At 42.6% G+C, this 25,048-nt stretch overlaps 1 protein-coding gene across 6 annotated transcripts; it reads right to left on the bottom strand.

The window, feature by feature from the left end:
• Nucleotides 1–24,008, bottom strand: RNF19B (ring finger protein 19B). 6 transcript variants are annotated; one of them, XR_004289831.1, is made up of 11 exons: nt 23,203–24,004; nt 13,379–13,584; nt 11,840–11,984; nt 9,612–9,774; nt 9,053–9,167; nt 7,873–8,013; nt 6,707–6,914; nt 3,874–4,005; nt 2,579–3,080; nt 1,155–1,310; nt 1–1,035 (listed from the first exon to the last, which is right to left on the bottom strand). XR_004289831.1 is itself a non-coding variant. In XM_032361205.1 (10 exons), the coding sequence occupies exons 1-9, from the start codon at nt 23,835–23,837 to the stop codon at nt 2,618–2,620; spliced, it is 2,208 nt and encodes a 735-aa protein (XP_032217096.1). In that variant the 5' UTR covers nt 23,838–24,004; the 3' UTR covers nt 1–1,310; nt 2,579–2,617. The 6 variants fall into 6 exon arrangements, 5 of the variants coding, with proteins under 5 accessions (XP_032217096.1, XP_032217095.1, XP_032217097.1 ...); XM_032361205.1 differs by having other exon boundaries at nt 1–1,310; XM_032361204.1 differs by lacking the exons at nt 1–1,035; nt 1,155–1,310 and having other exon boundaries at nt 2,259–3,080.
• Nucleotides 24,009–25,048: the final 1,040 nt, after the last annotated feature.

The following is a 25,048-nucleotide window of genomic DNA, read 5'->3' as shown; positions in this document are numbered from 1 at the left end:
TCAGAGTGAGTAAGTACCCATTTACCATATCCATGAATTTCTTTACATTAGCCCATCCAAGCAGGACTGGTGACCAGACCCACCCGCCCCTCCCCCACAAGTTTTAGCCCCTTTGAAAGTTGACTGCAAGCATCCCATCTGTCTGGCTTTGAAGATTACCTTCTGCCTGGCCTCAGAGTCGCATCCCTAGCCATACAGGTCTCTAAGCTGTGTGTGTGTTCGTGTGTTTTAATCAGACTAAGTATGTTCCACCAAAGAACCTTTGCACTCTATTCTTGCTGTCTGGTATGTTCTTCCCCTAGATATTCGCTTGGTCCTTTCCCAATCCCCTTAGGACTCTGATAAAATTATGAAAAGCCTATACTACCATCTGAAGTAGCACCATCTACCATTCTCTCTCCCCTCTCCCCGCTTTGTTTTCTTCAGTGCACTTATCCTCATCCAGGCTATAGATCTGATGGGCTTTCCCCACTACAGTGTAAGTTCCATGGGGACGATAATTTCGTGTTTTCTTCTTTGCTGCATTCCACACTTGAAATGTCGGCATTTCAAAATGAATGAATGCTGTACAAAGAGGAAGTTACTTTCCCCACTTTCTAAAGGGAGAACTTTTCCAATGTATTACTCATGGTGTCCTCCAGGTGGCGCCAAAGGGCTTTTCATCCTTGCTAATTTTCTAGGCTCTACAACAAGAGAGTTGCAAAGGATTAGAATAAGCTTAGTTTTTCATAGCCTCTGGTCTAAAGTTCTGGGCTTTTCTTAGAGGACACCCATAATCTCCCTTATTTCTTCTTATTCCTGCAGGAGGAAAAAAACAACGGGTCTTCACCAAAAGCATTTCAGTACACCATGTCACTTTACGACGCCATAGTTAAGGACTGTTTCCCCCATGTTGGCTAAGTGAAAGCCGATCAGAAGCGAGTCTCACAATGGGAAGAAGTGGAGCCAAGATAACAACACAGGTTTGGCTGCCAACTCTTGTCCCTCCGAAAGACTTCTTTGCTTTTATCCAAGTTAACTGCTGTTCCGGTGAGCCTTCAAGAGAATTGTAATCTTGAGTTATTTACGTTTCAGGGATTTTCAGACTGACTGCCCTTTTCTTCAACAGGTTCCCTTTTTCACACAAGGACATTAGGGCATTTTCTTCCACAGACCCGAAGTCCACTAAGAGCATCTCCTGTTCCATGTGCAGGGAAATGTGCTCAGTCTAGCTGCAGTGCCCAAGAGACAAGGATCTTCCAAGTTGTTGTCCAGACTCATTCTCCTCATTGTGGTAAAGCACAGGTCAGCAAGACAAGGAGCAGGTGCATCTGTGAAAGGAAACAGAGAGCCATCTGGTCCTCAGGGAAAGGATGTTTGCAACTCTTCCTCTGGGCCCAGGGCTAAGGTGCTAGAGAAGTCTGGCATTGGAAGCTCCTTAAATATTGTTTAAGAGTGGGAAATCAGGAGCATGAGAGAGATATTGATTCACAGTCACAAAATTACTACCAGATTTAGAATCTTACATCAGGTTTCATGAATCTTTTAGTTTTTCTGCTATACTATGTATGAGCTTTCTTGCTAAGGTCATTATTCTAGACAGAGCCAAAATCCCAAGTAGTACTAACTTAGCTCAATTCTGATGAATTTATAAGAACAGATAAAATTAAAGGTTGAGATTCTGATAGCATGTCTCCTTTCTCCTTTCATTACAAATTTCAGTCAGATTCCTTAGGCCCTTACTTAAACTACATTGGCAAAATGGAGAAAGATTTTTGGAACAGGGAATGCGTACCGAAGAATATAACAAACACCTGGGTTATTGCTTGGTGATTATGCAAGTAAGAATACTCTGTCCCCAGCTTGTAACCCTGCACCATTCCCTAGGATCTCTCTGAAGAGCCACTGGAACAGCCACCTCCTTTCCCCCCAATGAAGCACATTTCTACCAGGGACTACAATGAGGAGAATAAAGCTTTAACAGCAAAACTACACAGCTGCCTCTAGAGGGCAAACAAGGTTCACTGGAATCTACGGTTTCTCCACATGGCTGACTCAGCTAATTCTTTAGTCTGATAGCCCAGTCCAAAACAAGCTACCTTTGCTTCCTGGCAGCCTAGGAGCCTTGGGTTCATAAAGGACTCCACTGCAGTCTAATTGGAATATAATCCTTTCCTGGGACTGGGAAAACTCTGGTCTAGAGACTGTTAAAAACGTAAGTGGTCTATTCAAATACTTGGCTCTGGAGGACTATCCAAGCCAAGGAAAATGAGATTGAGTTGAATTAAGACAGAAATCTTTATTAAAATGTGTCCTTCAGTAATATGTTAGCATACATACAATATACACACATACATCTGTACACTCTTTGACACACCTCACGGATTGCCACCATCAGTTTAACCAATAAATTAAAACTAAAAACAGGAGGGAGAGGGTGGGGGGTAGGACTAAGGGGAAAAATCTCCATGGTTTTTTCTGGTAAGAAATTGCAAATTTCTCAGAATTTCCCTGGGGAAAACCTGTGACCAGAGAATCTTTGAAATAAAATACATAAATCCCCGCCTCCCCAAAAAAAGATTCCAAAAGATGCAGTTACAACAAGTGTGCTTCTCAGAACAGGAGCATTCATTCCACTTCATACTCTGGCTTCTGCACCTTCTGGCTTCAAGACAGTCTTCCCCTCGGCTGGGGCAGAGAGGTTCATATGGGCACTTGGGCTCGGTGCACCTTGGGCTCTGGGAGTTGAGGGGCAGGCTGCCGTATGGGAGCGAGGGGAGCCACACTCATCTGAGGTGATGTCTGGCACATCGTCTGACTGCGTATCAGAGCTCTCCAGGTCACTGCGGATGCTCTCGGGCTGGGCCAGGCTGATGTCCCAAACTTTGCTGGCCACGCAGTCTTTCTGTTCACAGTTTTGGTGTTTGCAGGAGGGATCCTCTTCATTGCTGCCACTGCCGCCACGACCACTACCTTCCTCTTCATTCTCTGCCATCTGAGCGTGAACATGGAGCGAGTCCTCTGTGCTGCTTCCACTCACCAGCTGATAGTGGCTTGGTTTGGCTTCAATGTCCACTTGGATTTCCATATTGTTGCAGTCTCTGTGGAGACAAAATCCACTTTGCTGAGTCATGTATGGGTCATGCTATACCTGTGGGTACAAGCAGTTTGTGGGTTCAGGATTAGGAAGTCCAAAACATAGGTAAACTGTAAACTAAAGTTCGCTTTTAGCAAAAATAAAAAGTTAACCTAACTCTCAAATAAGATGAAGAAGAACTAGACTCCTTTTGATGATTAAGAACACACACACCTCTGCCAATGTCTTTACACAACAAAAAAGAGCTTTCAAAATTCAACTAAGGGTTGGACCCTCACACTATCTTACTAAAAATACAAAAGAGAAAGAAGATTCGTAGTGTTTTACTACTGTGTCACAATTAGAAGAAACCAGAACCTCTCCAGGAGGGAGTGCTGCAATCACATCCTATCAGTTACACAGCTTCTCAAAAATAAAGAGAACTAGGTGACAGGAGTCACTCACATCAGGCAAAGGGTGACATGAGAGCAAAAGCCACCGACCCACAGACATCACTGAACAGCAACCTAGCTCAAGTTTCATGAGAATAATTATACAATAGCCAAAAAAGACCCAGAAAATGTGGGGGAGGGAAGAAAAGGAAGAAAGAAACATCTAAAAATCAAGTGCTAACAAGAAGAATCAATCAAGAGATCCCAAACACTCCTATACAAGAACCTGACAGGGAACTTGGGGTACACACTATATATCCCATCTGATGGTACACACAGCTCTAACATGAGGCATTGAGCTTCTGAAGGCCTAGGACCCGACCACAAACTGTAACCTCTCCTGGGCATCTCTGACTGTGCACATACCTGTCCTGTGGGTTGTAGGAACTGATTATGGAACCGGCCATAGCACGAGTACTTGCGTTGTCACTAATTGCACCAAGACTGGCTGTGTCTTTGGGGAAAATTTCCTTTTGGACATCGGCTTGGACTTCTAACCTGTGTAAAGAGGGGACGTTCAAGTTAATACGAGACCTGGGTATTCCGAGACAGTCTGCTTCCTGGCTCGCATCTCTTCTATTATTCTCTTGCAAATTGAGTGGATCTGATCTTCTCTAATTGCCAAATAGCTCAAATAGATGCCCACACGGTTTCTCTCTTGAATAGCTACTGAAATCGTCCCCTCCTTTCTATCCCCATTGCTGCTACTTAACTTTAGGCGCTGAACATCTCCTGCCTGGAAAACTGCATTTGGGTTCTCTCTCCAGCAGCCCCAAGTCCAACTCCAACACCTTCTAGATCAGTGCCAATGTGGACAAAGCCCCGATCACTCTAACAGTCCTCTCTTGGCTCTCTACTGCCAACAGTCCTCTCCTGGCTTCCTGATCTGCCTCCAAGCTCTCTCTCCACTTCCAACTCTCACTACAGGTCTCAAATCATAATCACTCTGAATTCTTTCTTTCCTTACACACCTATATATGTTGTTTACCTCCACGACTTTGCACATGCTATTCCCTCTCTGTGGAGGTTTCTTTTCTCTGTGTGACAAACTCATATTCAGTCCTTAAAGACAAAGGAAGTATCATCCCCCTCACTCTCCCAGCAAACCAGTCATTTCCTGTTAAATGCTCCCACAGCATCTACCTATTTATTAAATCTATTTATACATCTCCCTCTCAATCATCTGTGAACTCCAAAAAAAGGAGAGACCACATCTCATTCACACTTTACCCTCTGTGTCTTGCATACAGAAACTCAAAACACTTAGCAATCAAATTACCCCCAGGCTACAAGATTAAAGGACATAGAGGATCCCACCTTCCACAATAGCAGCAAACTTTCCCAATGGTGTGTCGAAGCTGAGAACCCGTAACTATTTCCCTCTTTGGCTCTAACACCAGTTTGCTGCACACCTAAGTATTTCCTCTTAATAGGTTTCATAGTCAAACCCATCTGACTCATCCACTTCCTTTAAAAGGCTTTCACAGAACTGGAACAGCTGGACTGGCTAAGCTGCAGTCTCAGCAAGTCAGTCTCCAATTATGTCTGTCTGCTTATTTACAAGGGTGATGATTTTAAGAAAGCCCAGCAGTGAATTCTCTGGCATGTGGGGGTGGGATCCCCTAACAAGAGATGACCAGAGTTATGAGACACAGGTCAGCAGCAGCCTTCAGCTGCACATTCGAACAAGCCCTGTCCTACAGCCTGCACTTTTCACTCTGCAACTCCAGCCTCAAGACACCCTTCAAGAATGTGCCACGGCCCCAGAAAGTGAGGCAGTGCAATGTAAAGTGTGTTGAATCAGAGACCTGGGTTCTAGTTTTAGCTCTTCCACAGAATCTCAGAATTGGAAGAAGCTTTCACAAACACCATCGCTTAAGTGCTTCCCTAATGCTAGCCTGTGCAACGACTCTGCTAGAATCACCTGGGGAACCTTTTCAAAACACAGATCCCTAGGTCCTACTCCAGGAGATTCAAGTTATTAATTCTGGGATAAGACCATGAAATCTATTTTTAAGAGGCTCCCAGGTGACTGACAGGCACTCAGTTGTGGGATCCAGTCCATCTGTCATCTGTTGCTTGACTCCTTCTAATAGCCAAATGGCCATCTGGTCTTACTTTAAACACTTCCAAGGATAGGCAGCTCAGTATCTTCTAAAGTAATCCAACCCTTCTTTGGACTTTTATATAGATTTCTTTTATTCTCTATAATGAAACAAAATTAAGTTTCCCTCTAGTTTCTGCCAAGTTGTCTTAATCTACCTCTTGGCATGAGTCAGAAGCCTTTCTTTCTGTTCAAAGTCCTTCAGATATCTGAAGGCAACAATTTCTCCTACTTCCCTACCTCGTTTTGCACTACCTGCAGGTCTCTCTTTATTCAACTAACTGCTTCTCATATAACACATGTTATATTCCTCTGAATATATTCTGGTTTATCTAACTGGTAAAATGACTGAGCAAGTTGTAACATTTTTAATCATAAAACTTAACAGTTTCTGCGGGGCGCCTGGGTGGCTCAGTGGGTTAAAGCCTCTGCTTTCAGCTCAGGTCATGATCCCAGGGTCCTGGGATCGAGGCCCACATTGTGCTCTCTGCTCTGTGGACAGCCTGCTTCCTCCTCTCTCTCCCTGCCTGCCTCTCTTGCCTACTTGTAATCTCTGTCAAATAAATAAAAAAAATCTTTAAAAAGAAACAAAAACAAAAACTTAAAACAGTTTCTCAGCACAAATTCATAGAATTGATTTTCCTTATCTATCAAATGGGAATAAGAATAAGAAGGTAATAAGGATCACAGCACTAATTAGCCAACAAGATATAGTATAAACGCTGTTCAATTGAAAGTCAATGACAAGCCTAATGGGCAGCACAGCCTTGGGAATTCTACAAAAATGCATGCTTTCTCTTCCCGAAGCAAGCAACCTAACGCAGTAGAGGGAAGACCTGAAGTCAGGGTTGCTCTTTATATGGAGCCACTGTGGTGCAGTGTGGAAAGAACAGTGAAGGTTGTGTAGGTTTTGAGCCTATTTTCTCATTATAAAATTAAAACCAAAAAACACAACAACAAGAAACCAAACCACTGATGACTACATCAAAATGAGATGATATAGGAGATGTGCCTAGCACAGAGAAATGGCTCAATACAGGTATGTTATTTCTTATCATTCCAACTGGTTCTGTCAGAAATTATCTCTTTGCTTACCTGCTGTATTTTCCCTTGCCACTGGAAAGAATGCCACCACTCAGAGTGCCCCCTGAGAGGGCCGCAAAGCTGGCTGTCTCGCTGTATGGACCCTGCATAACACTAAGTCCATCTGTAGGGCTTCCACTGGTGCTCAGTACACTAGTCAGGCCTTCAATGCTGCTTTCCCCAATGCTGGGATTCTTGAGGGCTCGCCAGGCATCAGCCACTGGGGATGGAACCAAACATTTCAATTCAAGATAAGAACATCAAAATAGAGTCTATTATTTTCCTGTAATGGTTCTTCAGAGTGGAGAATATTCATGCAGAAAAATACTCATTTACTCACTTAATGAACAGCTACTATATGCAGCTACCACATATCAGGTGTTTTAACATATTGTTAATATTTAATCTTCCCAATAACTACACGGTAACAGTCCTAATTTTAGAGGAGAAAACAAAAGCTTAGAACTAAATGACATGTCCAAGTCATGCCTGGTCCCACGAATCTACACTTTTGATTCCAAGTCCACTATTCTGTCCATTTTACTGTAGATGCCATCTAATCAAACATGAAGATTTCAAAACATGTTTAGGTCATATTAGGTGTTGATTCTAGTAGGGTGCTTCAAAAACCTGTGGGACTCTGGGTGCCCTAGCTTAGTTAATATGGTAAAGTGCAAACATCAAAGTGGAAGTCACGGGAACAGAAAAAGAAGCTGGAAGACTTGTTCCATTTCCAGCTCTGCAGAAGCTCTTAAACCCATTTAACAGATGTTGAGACAAAAGCTTAAAGAAGTTCCCATTAAATGGGGAAAATAATAGCCCCTGCCCTCCCTATTCAGAGAGCTATTGTAAAAACCAGGTGAGATAATAACTGTGTAAAGTCCTCTGAAAATTATAAAGTACTGTACAGACATAAGACTTTATTATAATCACTACTATTACCAGCATACTTGGAGTTACTTGGAATCCTACTAGTTTGTACCTGCCACACAGAGCCAAGTACCAGAGGAATTAACCTAATAACTCTGGAACAAAGAAATGAAAAGCTAAAAATACTTTACCCCCTACAAAGCTCATTATCCAAAGTAATCCAATGACAATCTCGCTGTAAAATGTGCTGAAATCTACTGAATTTTCTGCCCCATAAATTCAAAGGGAAATTAAAAACCTCCCTTTACCTGTGATTGGACCATCATCTTCATCAAACTCAATTTTCACCCCCTTTCCGTTTGCTGTGCTAACTCCACAGCCACCTCCACGACAGAGGGAAATGGGCACAACCCCATAGACATAAGCCAGCATAATGGGGACGCCAATACCTGGGGGAGGAGAAGAAAACAAGTCAGCAGGTCACTGCCCTAAATTCTCCTTCCCAGCCTGAGCACAGACAAACCACTTTATAAAGGGCCAAAGAAAGACAGAAGATGGCTATCCTAAAGAGGCAGCTGGGTCTAACAGAATGATGACTGGACTTGGGAATTAGAAAAGGCCTGGATTAGAATCCTGGCTCCAATTCACTAGCTGTATAATCTCATGTATCTTCCCAGGATTGTCAATGATCAAAAGAGAAGGTATGTACAGTGCCCAGCACAGTGAGTATATGCTGCTTTCATTTTCCCTCTTCTACTTACTATGGACATGCTAATCCAAGAACCAATCAATACTCAAACATTAAGTAAGTGATTCCTGGGGTTTAGGATCCCCCCAGAATGTTAATTCCAAAATCTTACTGCTGTGGAGGCAGAATGACTTAGCTGTTAAGAGCACAGGCTCTGAAGTCAGATTGCCTTGATTCATGTACCAGCTAAGTGACCTTGAGCAAATTATAGCACCTTTCTATTACAACCATACTGCTATGAGGATTAAATGAATTAATACATGCAAAACATTCAGAACTGCTCCTGGTACATGGAGAGCCTTAATAAATGTTAGTTATAATATTCTTATTCTAAAACAAACCCTCATGCCTTCCAAAATACTGTGAGGCATTAAACAAATCAAAATAAAAGTAATTTTATTTTATGGGTTCCCCAACAAATAGGGAAGGAAGATAAAAGGTGAAAACTAGGCCTTAAAGTAATATTCTTTAATTTAGCATTTTCTCTGAGCCAGAGAGTTCTAAGCACTAATTTAGGACTGAAAGACCCCAAACTCTGACAATTTAGTGTGGCTGATAATCCTAATAATAGTGCCTAAAAGAGTTAGCCCTCAAGGCGGGTTTGGCATAAAATGTAGGAGCCTCCAAGGTGATACATCTGGCCAGCTGGCTAAACTGCTACAGTCAGAAAGCTGGGTAGGTAGGGGGTGTGGTGGGAGAGAGGGCAGGAAGGAGAAGAGTCGCGGTGCGGGCTAGCTTACCCACACTAACTGCCGCAATAACTGGGGATGCAATGACGGACAAAGTCACTCCTCCTGTGATAGCCAAGTTCCTCTTATGTTTGGAGGTTTTCCTTCCCTCATACCTGCTGTGAATCTAAGAATAAGAAAGAAAATACAGGTCAGCAGGTTAGGGTATCAATTTTTTGCCAGGGTAGAAAAAGAGAAGTGAATATTCTAACTATATTAAAATATATCCCCTACCCACCAAGAGGCTATCTTTCTCAAATTCTAACCTAACTCAGACCAGGGTGACATAAACTAATACAGAAAAAGTTAATCCAAGGAGAGACAAAGTAACTCAGGGTTGTGAGGAAAGTACTTCACCTTTAAGTCACTGAGACAAACCAGGCCCAGGATGATAATAAGAACTTTTAGATCTCTTGGGTTTATGAAAATCCATTTACGAAATTAAGGTTATTTTTATCTAAGAACCAGCTGGTTTTCAGGAAGCTCTGAAATATAAACTCCTCTCTATTTCCTTCAAAACTTTACCAACAACCCTGGGGACAGAACACCCACAGAACTCAGCATGTCTTACCTTCCTGCCAACATAAACAGGAATGCCGATGACCATGGCAGGAATGGCAATGCCAGCAATGAGGGAAATCCCCACTGGAGCACCAATCAGTGTTCCCAGCTGCCAAAGAATTTTCTTCTTACGGCTCCATGGCTTCTTGCCCCAGAATGTGCATCCAGAGGGGCTGCAGAGGACACGTACTCAAGTTAGTATCGATATTATAAATGCAGCTGTTGTCACCAGAGGGCTTGATAAGAGCAAAAGCCTTCTTTTCCAAGAATGATTAACAGTTACCAGAGGTTATAGAAAATGAATATATTACATGAAAGGGAGAAAAAGACAAGGCCTGATTATTAGAGCTTTGGGCCCTTCACTTTTTGTTTGTAAAGCTAGGCTGCTGGGCTTGAAACCTCTTTTCCTTTCTCTGCTACTGAACTCTGTCCTCCCTAACCCAACAGTGATGCAGCTTTTTAAAAGATTTTATTTATTTGAGGGGTGCTCGGGTGGCTCAGTGGGTTAAGCCTCTGCCTTCAGCTTAGGTCATGATCTCAGGGTCCCGCATCCGGCTCTCTGCTCAGTGGGGAGTCTGCTTCCCCCTCCCTCTCTCTCTCTGCCTGCCTCTCTGCCTACCTGTGATCCCTCTCTCTCTGCCAAATAATTTTTTTAAAAAATCTTTAAATAGGGCGCCTGGGTGGCTCAGTGGGTTAAGCCGCTGCCTTCAGCTCAGGTCATGATCTCAGGGTCCTGGGATCGAGTCCCGCATCGGGCTCTCTGCTCAGCAGGGAGCCTGCTTCCCTCTCTCTCTCTGCCTGCCTCTCCGTCTACTTGTGATTTCTCTCTGTCAAATAAATAAATAAAATCTTTAAAAAAAAAAAATCTTTAAATAAAAAAAATAGTAGCTGTCATGAGGTGCAGCCTGTGAAATTATAATTTTAAAAAATTGTATTTATTTGATAGCGATACAGCGAGAGAAGGAACACAGGCAGGGGGAGTGGGAGAGGAAGAAGCAGGCTTCCTGCTGAGCAGGGAACCCAATACGGGGTTCAATCCCAAGACCCTGAGATCATGACCTGAGCTGAAGGCAGAAGCTTAAAGACTGGAGCCACCCAGGCATCCCTGATGCAGCTTCCTTGACTGATACATATACTACTTGGGATCCTGCACAACCTACACACTTGACATCTCATTCAAAAGTGCTATGCCCTGCAGCTAATGAACAGATCTGAATAGTTTTCTTGGCTTGTGTCCTATCCATATCCAATAGATAGTGTTAACCATGTTCCTGGGGAAATATATAAAAACACTTTGTCATACCCTTTATGTCAGTTTCATTCTCTTTGAGTTTGGCTACTTTTATACTCCGTCCTTCTGTGTTCAACCATTTTTGCTCACTCCCTTTGTCCTGTGTTCTCTACTAGGTAGGATAAGCAATTTTGAAAGAAAGGATCATGTCTTACACACCCGTGTCCCCAATAATCAGTACAGTATAAGTAACTACTGTTTGCTATATTGGAAATGAAAATGTTTCATCTACACAATGAATGTTGTTTGTAAATATTAACTCCTTCAGGACAATATTTTAATATTCACTCTGAATTCTTTGTAAAGTCATTACATGCAAGGAACTGTAAAAGGTAACTTATATAAAAAAGGTAACCTTAATAAACTTATACAGTTTAGCAAAATTAGACATGTATATGAAGTAAAAGTAGTGATGTTTATAATGAAACATTTAAGGAATGCCAATACAGAAGAATGAGGCAGAAAAAGCTGGGGAAGACATCATAGATGAAATGGCATTTGGGTGGCCCCTGAAGGGTAAATAAGAACTGAACAGGTTGAGATAAAAGGGGGTTGCTGGGAGGGTGATGTGATCAGAAAGCATTCTGGGCAAATGGAAGAACATGAACAAGAAAGATAGCCAGAGGAGACAGAGCAAATAGCAAGCCCAGGTTACTGGAATATAGCATGTATAAAAACACATGGAAAAAGCTAGAAAAGGACATTAGGGCCAGAATGTGGCAAAGCCATGCTCGGGAAACTGAACTCTATCTGGAAGGTAATAAAAATAGTCCCTGGAAGTTGCTGGAACTGAAGAAAAACGTGGTCACAGGAATGCTTTAGAAGAACTTTTTACAGCTTCCTTATACTGTAATGAGAGGACAGACAACTGTGTCCCTTTGACATCCTTTTCCCCAAATCATTAAAAGAACAAGATGATAAAGCAATGGACACATTTCCCATCTCACCTGAGGTAATGCAAGTCTGAGATCTCTTTCATACAAAGCCAACAGAATTCACAGCCACACACTGCACAGGTCATATGATTACAGCTTCCATCATTCATCTTGATAATGTAAGCACTGCATCGTGGGCATGGCTTGATGTCATCTGCTAAGGGGGGAAGGAAGATTGGGCAGAAAAATACCCCCAGTTAAACCTAATTTGATTTATTATTCCTAGGAATATATATATATATATATACAAAAATTGAGAAGACAGTGAAGAACTCTTGGCTGAGAATTCCAAATTGTGCAACCCACTTTACTGGGAGGCTGGCTATGTCTATACCTCAGGAATTTTCATAAAATGGATCCTTGTCTCACACTGAGCTGCCTATCCCCAAAAGTGGCATCTTATACAGCACTTAAGCCACACTCTGAACAAGAAGACTTCCCTAGAGACAAAGATGGTTCTAAGAAAAATGGAATTCTACTAGCCAATAGGCTGGCAGAACTCAAAGCAGAGTTCTGCAGGAAGAACAGTCTGCAGCTTGGAATTGGCTTTAAGTTTTGAAAGTTTGGCTCAGAAATTAATTTCTTAGGCTCAGCAGGTAACACTGTGATGTGCTGTTAACAGAACCCACAGACCCCTCCCATGATACTTTCAAATTCAAAACCTAAAAATAATTGGGTATGCTATGTAGCACACACCTAGTAATTTTCACAGCAAGCTAGGAACTATCCTATTAAAATGACAATTTAGGAGATTATGCTGTGCCAGGAAAAAGTGAATGGTAAAATCTTTCCTACCAGCCTCTCCCAAATGACATCAGTGAAATAAAATACATTTATAAAAGGCAATAAACCCACTGACATTTTTAAATGGGTTTACTCTGACTTGCCAAAGTTCCTCCTTTTAAGGTTAATCATTAATCCATACTAATATCATTTCCTTTCCTTAAATCTGTACCCTACTTCCAAAAGCAGTGATGCACTTAAAGCTAGGAGGATAACAGTAGAGGTTTTTTTTTTTTTTTTAAAGATTTTATTTATTTATTTGACAGAGAGAGAGATTACAAGTAGGCAGAGAGGCAGGCAGAGAGAGAGAGGAGGAAGCAGGCTCCCTGCCGAGCAGAGAGCCCGATGCGGGACTCGATCCCAGGACCCTGAGATCATGACCTGAGCCGAAGGCAGCGGCTTAACCCACTGAGCCACCCAGGCGCCCAACAGTAGAGGTTTAATACTAATTGTCTTTCTGCTCACAATGAAAGTTTTGAAAAAATCCTTCACAAAAGGACCTAATTACTCTCCAACAGGAGACATATTATTAAGAATATAGAAACTACAGAATTCAATTTTGTTGCATTCCAATTTTATCAATTTATAGATTGGAAAACCTACAGTTGTCAGAGAGAAGCTACGTATCAAATGGAATACTGAATGTATTACCAAGTATTTTTGCTCTCTGATCCCAGGAAATACTTGAGTAAAATAATCTCTCCCAGCTTTAGGCTCACATTATGAAATATCAAATAAAGAGAAAAATGAGACAATGCCAACTAATACCTGGTCCAGATTCTTGCCCGTAACTGAGACCTGAAGTGTGCTTGGTCCGTACTCGCAAAGTCTGTGCCCTCTGCTGACGGGCCATATCGCATGTCTGATTTGGATGCCATATTTGCTTGCAGTGGTAGCAGAACTCTGTCTGGCAGCCTTCCCTCTCACAGGTCAGCTTTGGGCAACTGGCACAGCCATAGGCAATAACAGCATAACTGGGTAAGGAAAAAGGAAGAGATACCAGTAAGGTAAGAATGATCGGAACAAGACAGACATTATTCATCACTCCTTACCACTACACATGATAGAGAGAAAAGAGTACACAGACAACACATAACATAACCACACATAATCATGCCTAACAAACTGTAAAACATATTCTGTGTGAGAAAGTAAATTTCTCCCTGAGATTCTAAAAACAAATCATTTACCTTCTGAAAAATAGGGGAAAATACTAGATTTAGCTGGAATCTAGCATGTATTCAGTCACAGTTTCAGCTACTTTAAAAGGAGTTTACCACAGCAAGTTTCACAAGTAGCAGGGTACAAAACTATAGCTTTTTGATGGTTTGCTACATTTAGAGAGATTAGAATTTGGTTACACTAAAGGACAGAAGATTTGTAAAACAAAAGTATGCAAAACTGAAGTATACTTTTTCATTTTTAAGTTCCACAGTGAAGCTGGTTTGAGCACACACAGCACGAGACAATAGCCACAGATGGATTCATGATCAATTCTCCCACTGAAAGCTTATTTTATCTTTCAATTTTTCCCCCTTTTTTAGCTCAAATCTATACCTTGAAATATTTACTTCCTTGACAGGCTCCAGAATCCAAGAATACCACTCACCCACCTTACTAATTAATACATGATAAGGCTATTATCTCCCTCCCCTTTCTTTTCTCTCCTGACACATATTCTTTTTTTTTTTTTTTAAAGATTTTATTTATTTATTTAACAGACAGAGATCACAAGTAGGTAGAGAGGCAGGCAGAGAGTGACTGAGAAGCAGGCTCCCCACTGAGCAGAGAGCCCAGGTGGGACTCGATCCCAGAACCCTGGGATCATGACCTGAGCCGAAGTCAGACGCTTTAACCCACTGAGCCACCCAGGTGCCGCTGACACATATTCTTAGTGAAGATTTGCAACTCAGAATCCATCTGCGCCAACATCAACTGTTTCTTATAATTCACACTAATTTTCCAAGAATTACTCTCTCACAAAAAATCCAATATATTTACAAACAACTAGCCCTTCTGACTAGTTCTAAATATGTCAACTAAGTGTTCAGATTATCCTATCAAGTAAACACTGAAGATTAAAAAAAAAATTAAAAGTAATTTAAAAAAATAAGGGAAAATAGCAGCTGTGAAAAGTTCAAACAAATTTTTTAAATTTTTTTAAAAAATTATTTATTTATTTGTCAGGGAGAGAGAGAGAGCACAAGCAGGCAGAGGCAGAGAGAGAAGCAGGCTACCCGCTGAGCAAGGAGCCTGAGGCAGGACCCAATCCCAGGATTCTGGGATCATGACCTTAGCTGAAGGCAGCGGCCCAACTGACTGAGCCACCCAGGTGTCCCAAGTTCAAATAATTTTTAAACAGGTCAATGATTGTAGGCTTGGGTGTTGCCATTGGGCATTTTTTATCCCCTATTCCACTTTCTCCTCCAATAGCTAAAGACCTCAAGCAACTTATAAAAAAGGCTAACAACATATTCTTGAATTTATTCTAGTTTGTTTATTTGCATGTATATTAGGTATTCATAACAGCAACACAATTTCTCAGGTTTATTATAGATTCTTCAAATTGATTTGAGAATGACACTGAAAATATCAATGACATATCATTTATGTTATATAATACAGTTTGTACTAAAACTCTTCTCAGAAAGAGCAAAGTGAGAATAGGTCAATGTACGAACGCAAATGATTCATATCCTGTAGTTCTGAGCAAATTTACCCAACCTAGCTGCAAAACAGCTACTACAGATAAACAATGTTTCTCCTAAAGAAAGTGACCTGCTTGCTATTTTGTGTTAAATGGGAAAGGTACTGGATGATCTCAGTACCTTACTTAAGTCAACTGCTGATGATACAAATTACATAGACAGGAAGCCTTGAACATTTCCTGATTTATTCCTACTCATCTGGTGGGAGTAAATATTTATTAACAGTTTTTTTTTTTTAAAGAACACTTGACAAGATTGATAATGTCACTTTTGGGTGTGGAATTTGATTCCAAGCAAGTAAAATAATCCTAAATACTCATGAACCTGCAAAGATCTATTACCATGACACAGAATTACTCAGGGCACTGAGACTTGGCATTCCTGTTTTTGGGCACCTGGTCTGGGCTCCTTGCTCCTGACTCATACTGCATGACACTGAGCTAATTTAAATCTCCAAGCCTTAACCTCTATCCCAAAAATGGAGGCATAGGTGTTTGCCACCTTCAAGTGTAACCATATTCAAAACTGCATTTGAGATCTTGCCCTGAAAGGTATGGTATAAAAACACAGCACATTTTAATCCTACTTTTGGCCTTTGCATCATCTACTCCTTCTACCTAGAATGCTTCTTCCTTTCTTCTTGCCCTGGCAAATACTTACCCATTTAAGAACCAGCTCAAATGTCATCTTCCCTATAAAATCCACTTAACCTCTCCAGGTAGCTTGTTGCTTACTTTATGTCTTATGTACAATTACTTTATACTACTTATCGCATTATACTGTAATTATCTGTCTATATGTGTGCTTCCCCAACCAGACTAGACTCAAGGAAAAGTACCACCCATGTTTTAATCTTCAGAATCTAGCATACTGATTGATGTTCAAATGAATGATAGAGACTCTCTCTATCTATTAGCTTTTTTATTTTCCCCAGGCCATTCTAATTCTTCTCCTGGGCCTACCCTAAAGCAATCTTTAAATCTTACTAATGTATCCACTGGTTTACTATGTGCCAGGGACTATAACTTAGACCTCAAATTTTGTCTAAAATTTTAGGAGCAAACTCCTAAATTCTGAATGGGGTACTCTTCCCCAGGTAGTTGAAAAAAATTCATCCTTGAGACCAAAACTGCCTTGACAATCTTGTTCCTTCTTTTCCCTGACCTACCCTGGAGCCTCTCTCCTACCCTGCTCTTAGCTTAAACAAGCATTCAGGTTTGCTAATTAGAAGCTAAATAAGCGGGGAGAAAGAAGAAGCAGCTAAATAGGAGATGAAAATTACATGCTGCTAAAAAAACCCCGATGTATCATTTTCCTTCCCCTTAAGTTTATATAAATTTATTAATTTTGTTAATTTCCTAAGTATTCAGAAATATCATAATATGTGACAGGCTAGACCACAGTATTAACTAACTTCAGCCCTGGAGAAAAAAAAAAAAATTCATTATGAATTTGATTATGCTTTCATGGACCCTAGTAGTTACAAATGTGTTCCTAAATAATGTTTGAACTTTCTAGCTCTCGGCCACATAACTTCATTTACAAATGGACCCCGAGCACGTGTAAGGGTAGTAGAAATACGACAAATGCAAGAGACTAATATCTGGTCTCCTTATTCCCCACTCCAATCCAAGTTCCAACTTCAGAAGGTTATCTATCATTACATAACTCTTTTATTTAAAATCCTTCAACAAAAAAGAAAAAAAAGTCCTTCAAACCTAAACTTCTTTGCATGGCTTAGATAAGTCTATCAACTGGAGTCCAGTCTACCTTTTCAGATTGATCTCTAGTTACTTTCCAGATCATGCCCTCCATATTGTGTATCGAGAGATGGATCCAAACTAGATTCTAGACTTACTACTACTACTATATTTTTATCTCTATGCAAATGCAAGTACAACTGCAACTGCACGTGCTCAAAACACTCTAGATTAAGATTTTTTTTTCTCTACTTGCATCATTGTTTGCCTGGTATGAATTCCTACTTACATTCTTCAAGGCCCAGATCAAATATTACCTCTACTGTGAAATCTTTCTTGACACCATCATGTAAAATCTTTTAACTACCCTCTAAGAGCATTTGTGTTTTCTTTAATATGTATTATATTGCATTTATAATCTGTTATCTATATCTATTTAATCTCTGCTAACACGCCAAACTCCCTGTCAAGAGGACCATGTCTAAGTCCTTTTTGTAATATCCAATATTCACTTAAGGTTCATCACTACTTAATTCTCAAAAGTGTCTACTGAATGATCATGTGTCTGTCCTCTTCTTGCCCTCCACCCTCATTATCTGTTTCTCTTTCAAAAAATGTGCTGTTCATTTTCTTTATCTACCTCATCAAAATTCAACTATCCCATTCTTCTGGGATCTAACTGAAAAATTTTGTTCACAGAACTGTAGAAAAAGGGATGCCTGGGTGACTCAGTTGGTTAAGCATCTGCCTTCGGCTTGGGTCATGATCCCAGGGTCCTGGGATCGAGTCCCACATGGGGCTCCTTGCTCAGCAGGGACCCTGCTTCTTGCTCTGCCTGTTCTGCCTATAGCTCTCTCTCTGTCAAATGAATAAATAAATAAATAAATAATCTTAAAAAAAAGGATTGTAGAAAAAGTTGGAATATGGATAACCTAGGCTAAAGGAACTCTCAATCTATTCAGAGCACAAGATTCACTGTTAAATAAAGACACTAACAGAAGCCAGTGTAACTGTACAGACTGACTGTTAAAGGAGTTTAGAAAACTGTAAATAGGGAAAGTGTCAGTGTAAGATGCCACAGAAAAAACAAAAACATGTTTCCTAATGATTTAAGTTTGGGAGATTTAAAGAATTACACTGCTTATTAGCATTACCAAAATTTACTATACTGTATATTAGCATGTTTAAAGCATCTAAAAAGCTCAGAAATAAATTTTGTTCAATCCAATACTTCCCAAGCTTATTTGATCACAAGATGTTTTCCTTTCCAGGATTACCAAAATATACATTGGAAAATATCAATGTAAGTGGAAAAAAAAAATCAGACAAAAAAAGATGGTAGGAGATGGTAGGAGACTGTAAAGGGGTTTAAATTATAAGGGTAGATCATATAAATAATCAGTTCTTAAAGACATAAGAAGTCATTTTATAGGCAGGTATGAACAGTTTGAAGCAGGGGAGTGATATAAAACGTTCCACTTTAGAATGATACACTGGCAAATATGGGAAATTATATGGAGCTGGAATGCAGATGGGCAGGTGCAGGGATGGGGACAGAGTGAAGAGTTGTGAAATAGAAGGTACAGAGCTAAATTAAGAGATGTCTAGATCACATATATCTCAATTTTTAAAATGTCATACCAGAGAGAAAGAAAGAGAGAGAGAGAGAGGATGTAGGAAGGCTTCAGAGGGGAAAATAACCTCCTTTTTCACTGACTGAGAAATTTATCTTGCTCAAGGAGCTGTTCCCTCATAAGTGTGCTAGAGATGAACTGAAGCTTCTGTTCACGGGACAGTCCAGTCCAGCTGTCCAGGAAGGCCAAAAGCTGATACTACCTGTTTGGGTCAGGTAGGAGGGGGTACTATAGGAGAAAGTACCAGCAAAGAGAGGCTGGAGTGGTGGACTTGCACAAAGAATTGAGGTCAAGACAGCTTTATCTCCTATTCATCTGCACAAAAGATCTGCCCCTGCACACCAAGAAATTTTCTGTTGCCTCCTTTGCTCATCCCTCATAGAGATTCTGAAAGTGTTTAAAGATTGGTAAGAGGGTACTTAAGAGGAAAACATTATAGGGCCGCCTGGCTGTCTCAGCGGGTTAAAGCCTTTGCCTTCAGCTCAGATCATGATCCCAGGGTCCTGGGACCAAGCCCCGCATTGGGCTCTCTGCTTAGCAGGAAGCCTGCTTCCTCCTCTATCTCTCTGCCTGCCTCTCTGCCTACTTGTGATCTCTATCTGTCAAATAAATAAATAAAATCTTAAAAAAAAAAAAAGTCTTAAAAAAAAAAAGAGGAAAATATTATATATTTATATGTTGTGGGGGTTTCTGAGAAGACTCATGCTTAAGCAGAGACTCTAAGTGGTATCAACCACACCATTTATTAGCTGTGAGACATTGAAGCCCACACTGTAACTTCTCTGAACTGGTTTCTCCTTTATAAAATGGGTTTACCACCAACATCCACCTGTATGAAACTAAAATTATTCCTGAATGACCTTACAGTCTGAAGATTACAAAGAACTACAAAAATATCAGTTATTTGTATTTTGAGTTAATTTTATCTCATTTGAAAATACATTTTAAATATATTTGGTAAGGGGCGCCTGGGTGGGTCAGTCATTACGTGGCTGCCTTTGGCTCAGGTCACTATCCCAGGGTTCTGAGATTGAGCCCTGCCATCCGGCTCCCTGCTCAGCAGGAAGCCTACTTCTCCCTCTCCCACTCCCCCTGCTTGTGTTCTCTCTCTCTCTCTCTGTCTCTCTCTCTTAAATAAATAAATAAAATCTTTAAAAAATATATACATATATATACTTGGTAATATTGAACTTAATAAACAGTAATGTAAATGTTGCCCCACTGAAATTGGTTCTATTTATGAATAAAATAAGATCATATTCAAGTATGGGGAAAAAAATTCAAGACCCTGCTTATAAGTATTTTGTAAACAAATAATCTTTTAATATATAGTGTTCTCATTATCATAATCACAGTGAAACTAATGGCCAGAACTCTGTAAGACCACTTACAAGCCCCCTTTCACCCTGCCAAATACAATTCTTCTTCTTTTTTAAAATTTTTTATTTTATTTTATTTTTATTTTTTAAAAGATTTTATTTATTTATTTATTTATTTATTTATTTATTTGACAGACAGAGATTACAAGTAGGCAGCGAGGCAGGTACAGAGAGGGGAGGGGAGAAGCAGGCTCCCCACTGAGCAGAGAGCCCAATGCCGGGCTCCATCCCAGGACCCTGGGATCATGACCTGAGCCGAAGGCAGAGGCTTTAACCAACTGAGCCACCCAGGCGCTCCCTTCTTCTTCTTTTTTTAAAATATTTTATTTATTTGAGAGAAAGAGAGAGGGAGAGGGAGCATGAGCACAGGTAGGGGCAGAGGGAGAAGAAGACTCCCCACTGAGCAGCGAGCCCCACCCTGCCGAATATATATACATACACACAGAACGAAGGAAGTTCTTGATAAATTTGGCTGTAAGAACTTCATCTGCGAGTAAAGAAAAGATGGTCAGGTACAAGAAGAAGAGATAACTAGGGATTACACTTACTGCTCATCCACGATTTTTTACACATTTACACAGAAGAATAGGACAGTTTGACTAAAACAAAACAAAACAAGCTGTTTTTCTCCCAGCATTAAAGAGAGGTGGCAAAACCATTGGCCACATCCCTAGGGAACTCAGATACCTGTTGGAAAGTGACAGAATTTTAGAGTTACTCCTGATTTACCTACCACCTCCAAATGCAGACCTCAAAAACACTTTGCAAACATTAAGCTTCTCAAGTCAGGAAAGGATTAGGCCTATTTCAGATAAGAAAAATAAACTAGATAAGAGGCTGTGAAGCAAAAAGAATCAGAAAAGAAACTAGATTTCCAATCCATGGCTCTCTTAAACTTGTCCTTAGGCTGCATTTGACAAAATGATATAAACAGCAGTATCACCAATAATGCCAACAAGTGCATGCTTTTTAAAAAGAAAAGGTTGAGAGTAAAGACTATTGGCCTTGGGTGGAGTTAAGACCAGTGTTTCAAGCCTGGTTCCACCACCCACTAGCTATATGACCCTGAACAGTCACTCAGTGTATTTAAATTTCAATTTTCTCATCTGTAAAACGAAATCAAATCTATCTTACAATGTTGTAAGGATTAAGTTAAATTATGTACTCCTGGTACATGGATACTTGGATGCCAGCTTGCTTTCTTTCCATAGACTGCACCTTCTTTAAACCCACAGATAACACATTAAAAAATATATAAAATTTGTAAATTTGTATCATGCTTTTAACCAATAAAAAAAAAAAAAACCTCTAGATAATACTAAGCCAATACTTGGCTACAATAAGAAATGGCCTTAATTCTTCATTAACTTTTAGTAATGGTTTATGTTGTCACCACAAAGATGATAAATTAATTCCTGTCCGTTTTTATTGTTGTGAGCAAAGACAGTCATTGACTTTAGAGAAATAAAAACAAAAAGGGAGATTTTCCAGAAAGATAATCAGCAATGCCACATTTCTCAGCCAAAATTCAAGGAAAGACATCTCAAAAAGGAGTTAATATACTATTCCAAAATTAACCATACCGTGTTTTAAGTAAATATTCCTTTGGTTCAGAAAATAGACCAATAGTATCTGTAAAACCTATCATATACATTAGCCTCCTAAGGCCAGTGAGATCACCAGGCCACCAGATGTAAGAACCTACAAGGTTGTTTCCAACACTTATTAATTGAAAGTGAAAGTGATCTACCCTAGACAAACACCATACCTTTGACCACAACACTTCAAAGTAATTTAGAAACCCCATCTCAGAGAGGTTAAATAACACACCCATCTCTAAACAAGTCTGGCAGAGTAGAAGACAGAAGTTAATTCTTCTTACTCTCCTAGACACTCTTAAAACAGCTTCTTTTGAAAGGGACAAATAGTAGCATCATGGAAATCTTAAAACAGGCTTGGTATATAGGCTACAATTAAAAGCCCTTAACTCCTTTGAAGCATAGGCCCATGCAGCTTTTTTACTGGCATTACACTCACACACTGCAAGGAGTCCCTAGCATCTTTCTGTCCCCAAAACAGCACACAAGAATAAAATGATCTGCCCAAGGTCATAGAACTGGTAAGTGGCACAGTCTCTCCCTCCCACCCCCGAACTTCCAGTCACTCAGATAAGCTCTTCCCTGCGCCATGCAGCCATTCATGGGATGTACTGACAGTAACAATTTTTTTTAAGTGGTGGGAGAGTGGTCTCCACTGAGTACTTTAGATAGTAAAATCTGGTGGTATTCTGTCTCTGCACATAATGCATAGTCTCTCTCACTGACCTTAAAAATTCAGGATACATAGTGCCTTAAAAAGACTGTTGTCAAGAACTCAAGATCAGAGGGGCTGGGGAACACATTTTCTCCTACCGTGTCAGCGTCTGGGCATCCTTCTTCTCAGTGCCCCATTGCTTCTCTGGACAAAGAAAGGGTCCGTCCACTCCTCACCCTGACCAAGGCAGCAGTGTAAGAACCACATGGGGCCTCCCAACAGCTTGGCACAGAAGGCACACAATGGCCAGGGTGCCTCAGAGCTGCCAGTGAGCTGTCCTTTCCCCCTAGTGATATTTCCATCACCTCCATCCCAACTTTCAGCAGCTGTGGTCAGGAAGAACACACCTTCTCCGGCAATGCTGCTGAAGTCTGCCCCTGGCCAAAAGGACACGCCCCTCCGAATGCTGTGAGCCCCTCAGAATATTCTCATCTCTTCCTTTGCCAGTTAATCCCCTCCCCGCCCTCATTAAGACACGGCCCCTACCTCTGGACAGAGGGGCGTGCACCCCATCTAAAAGCGTCTCCCTGCCTCCTGATGAGATGGACAGCTCCTTTCCCCTCACACAAGGCTCAGCCCCCACCTCAAGCCCAGGGGCAGGGCCGGTGGCGGGTGCCTTCCCCCACTCCCCTGGCCTTGCGGACTGTGACCGCTTACCAACCCGCCGCAGCTGCCGCCTTCTCTTCCCTCCCGCAGCTCAGCCCTCACCTCTCCCTCAGTGCTGGGACACACACAACGCACACGCTGCCCCGAGGGCCGCTTCCCCGGGTCGGCCACCCGCGGGATGGGGGTCCGGTCCCCCGACCCGGGTCCCCTCCGCCGCAGCCCCTGCCCCGGCGGCCACGCCCCCGCGCTCACCCGCAGTCGGGGGCCGGGCACCAGCGGCAGTCAGGGTCTGAGGCCAGGTAGCGGCGCAGCATGAACTCCTCGTACTTGTGCATGAGCGGCGGGTCGGCGAGCAGCAGGCGGATGTCGTGCGGGTTGAGTCGCTCGCTGCACTCGGGGCAGCTGATGGGCACCCGACTCTCGCTGATCTCCAGGCGCAGGTAGTGGCGGAGGCAGTCCCGGCACGAGCGGTGCGGACAGCTGAGGAGGCGCGGGGCCCGCTCGGGCGGCAGCCGCACCAGGCAAAGCGGGCATTCCACCTCCTCCGGGCCCGGGCCGCCGCCCTCCGCCGCCTCCTCATCCTCGAACCCGGGCCCGGCCTCCGCCGCGGCCTCCGCCTCCGCCTCGGCGGCCGGCTCGGTGGGCAGCGCCTCGGGCGGCGGGGCCTGGGCCGCGACCGGGACCGGGGCGGGCGGCGGCGGCGGCGCGGCCGGGGGCGGCGGCTCGGCCTGCGGCTTGGCTCGGGCGCGGCGGCCGCGGGCCGAGGCGGAGAAGACACTGTGGAAGGTGAGGCGCCGGCGCCGGCCGCCGCTGCGGCACTTGGGGTCGGGCGCGGCCGCGTGTAGAGATGTAGAGCGCGGCGATTCGGAGTCTTTCTCAGAGCCCATGGCCCCCAAAGGCCGAGGAGCGAGGGGCGCCCAGCGCCGCCACAGCTCCCGCCTCAGCGCCCCCTCAACCGGCGCCGCGACCGCCGCCGCCTCAGCCGCCCTCCCCGAGATAGAAACCGAGCGGCCGCGTCGAAGTGGTTATAAAGCCTCCGCCCCGCGCGCCGCTGCCCACTGCGCAGGCGCTTCGCTGAGACACCTCACAACCCGCACCGCCCCCCACCCCGCCGCGCGGAAGGGGGCGGTGTTGGGCGGAGCCGAGAGGAGTGGGGCCGGGCGTGCTGGGGCGGAGCTCCGCCTCCCGGTCATGGGGTTTAAGAGGAGCCATCTTGAGCAGGCACCAACCCAACTGCTTTTGTTGGCGTCTTCTTGGAGTTCCGTCATCCTGATCGTCTTCATCCCCAGGGTGGAGATTTCGGTTTGCCTTTCCTCGTGGACAGGCTGATTGCTCCTTACAGTAAATGATGCCGAGGTTACTTCATCTGTAAAACAAAGGCAAGGATAGATCACATGGTGATTCCCAACTGGTCCACTTTCCAACACTTCTTGTTATTTAAATTAACAACATTAGTTAATAAAGAATAGGGTCATTAAGCATCTACAAAGTGGGGGCACCTGGGTGGCTCAGTGGGTTAAAGCCTCTGCCTTCCGCTGTGGTCATGCTCTCAGGGTCCTGGGATCCAGCCCCGCATCTGGCTCTCTGCTCAGCAGGGAGCCTGCTTCTCCTCTGTCTCTGCCTGCTGCTCTGCCTACTTGTGATCTCTCTCTCTCTGTGTCAAATAAATAAAATCTTAAAAAAAGAAAAAAAAAGTTCTACAAAGTGAAAGCATTACTAGATAAGACAGACAGGGTCCTCTATCCGCAAGGGATTTACAGAATAAAGCGCGAATTCCTTAATCTAGCATTCAGTGCTTTCTCTGAACTAATAAACCGTATTGCCAGGCCCATCTCCCACTCTATCCTCCTGTTGGCTAGGTTATTTACAATTTGTGGAAGGAGGCCGAGCGCTTTTTTCCCCCTGGAAGTGTCCTCCTTGTGCTATAGGCAGGCTTCCTGATGGGAGGCAAACATGCGACTACAACAGCAACAGGCATGGTCCCTTAGGGTTGGGTTCAGTTGCATAAAACTAAAGAAAAAAAAAAAACTTAAAATAGAAATTTCTTTCTTTTCTTCTTTCCCCTCCCTCCTTTTGCCCTCCCTCCCTTCCTCTTTCT

The sequence above is a fragment of the Mustela erminea genome, chromosome 10 (genome assembly GCF_009829155.1).
Source record: "Mustela erminea isolate mMusErm1 chromosome 10, mMusErm1.Pri, whole genome shotgun sequence".
In the NCBI taxonomy this organism is placed as follows: domain Eukaryota; kingdom Metazoa; phylum Chordata; class Mammalia; order Carnivora; family Mustelidae; genus Mustela; species Mustela erminea.
This window is presented reverse-complemented; position numbering and strand designations above follow the sequence as displayed.

What these genes read in the sequence shown, in the direction of transcription:
- RNF19B (XM_032361205.1), bottom strand. Translation starts at nt 23,837, where the DNA reads ATGGGCTCTGAGAAAGACTCCGAATCGCCGCGCTCTACATCTCTACAC. An exon ending in TCAGACTTGCATTACCTCAG is followed by an intron (nt 9,775 to 11,839) that starts GTGAGATGGGAA and finishes TGTCCTCTGCAG; the next exon opens with CCCCTCTGGATGCACATTCT. An exon ending in GGCAAGGGAAAATACAGCAG is followed by an intron (nt 4,006 to 6,706) that starts GTAAGCAAAGAG and finishes CTCTTTACACAG; the next exon opens with GTTAGAAGTCCAAGCCGATG.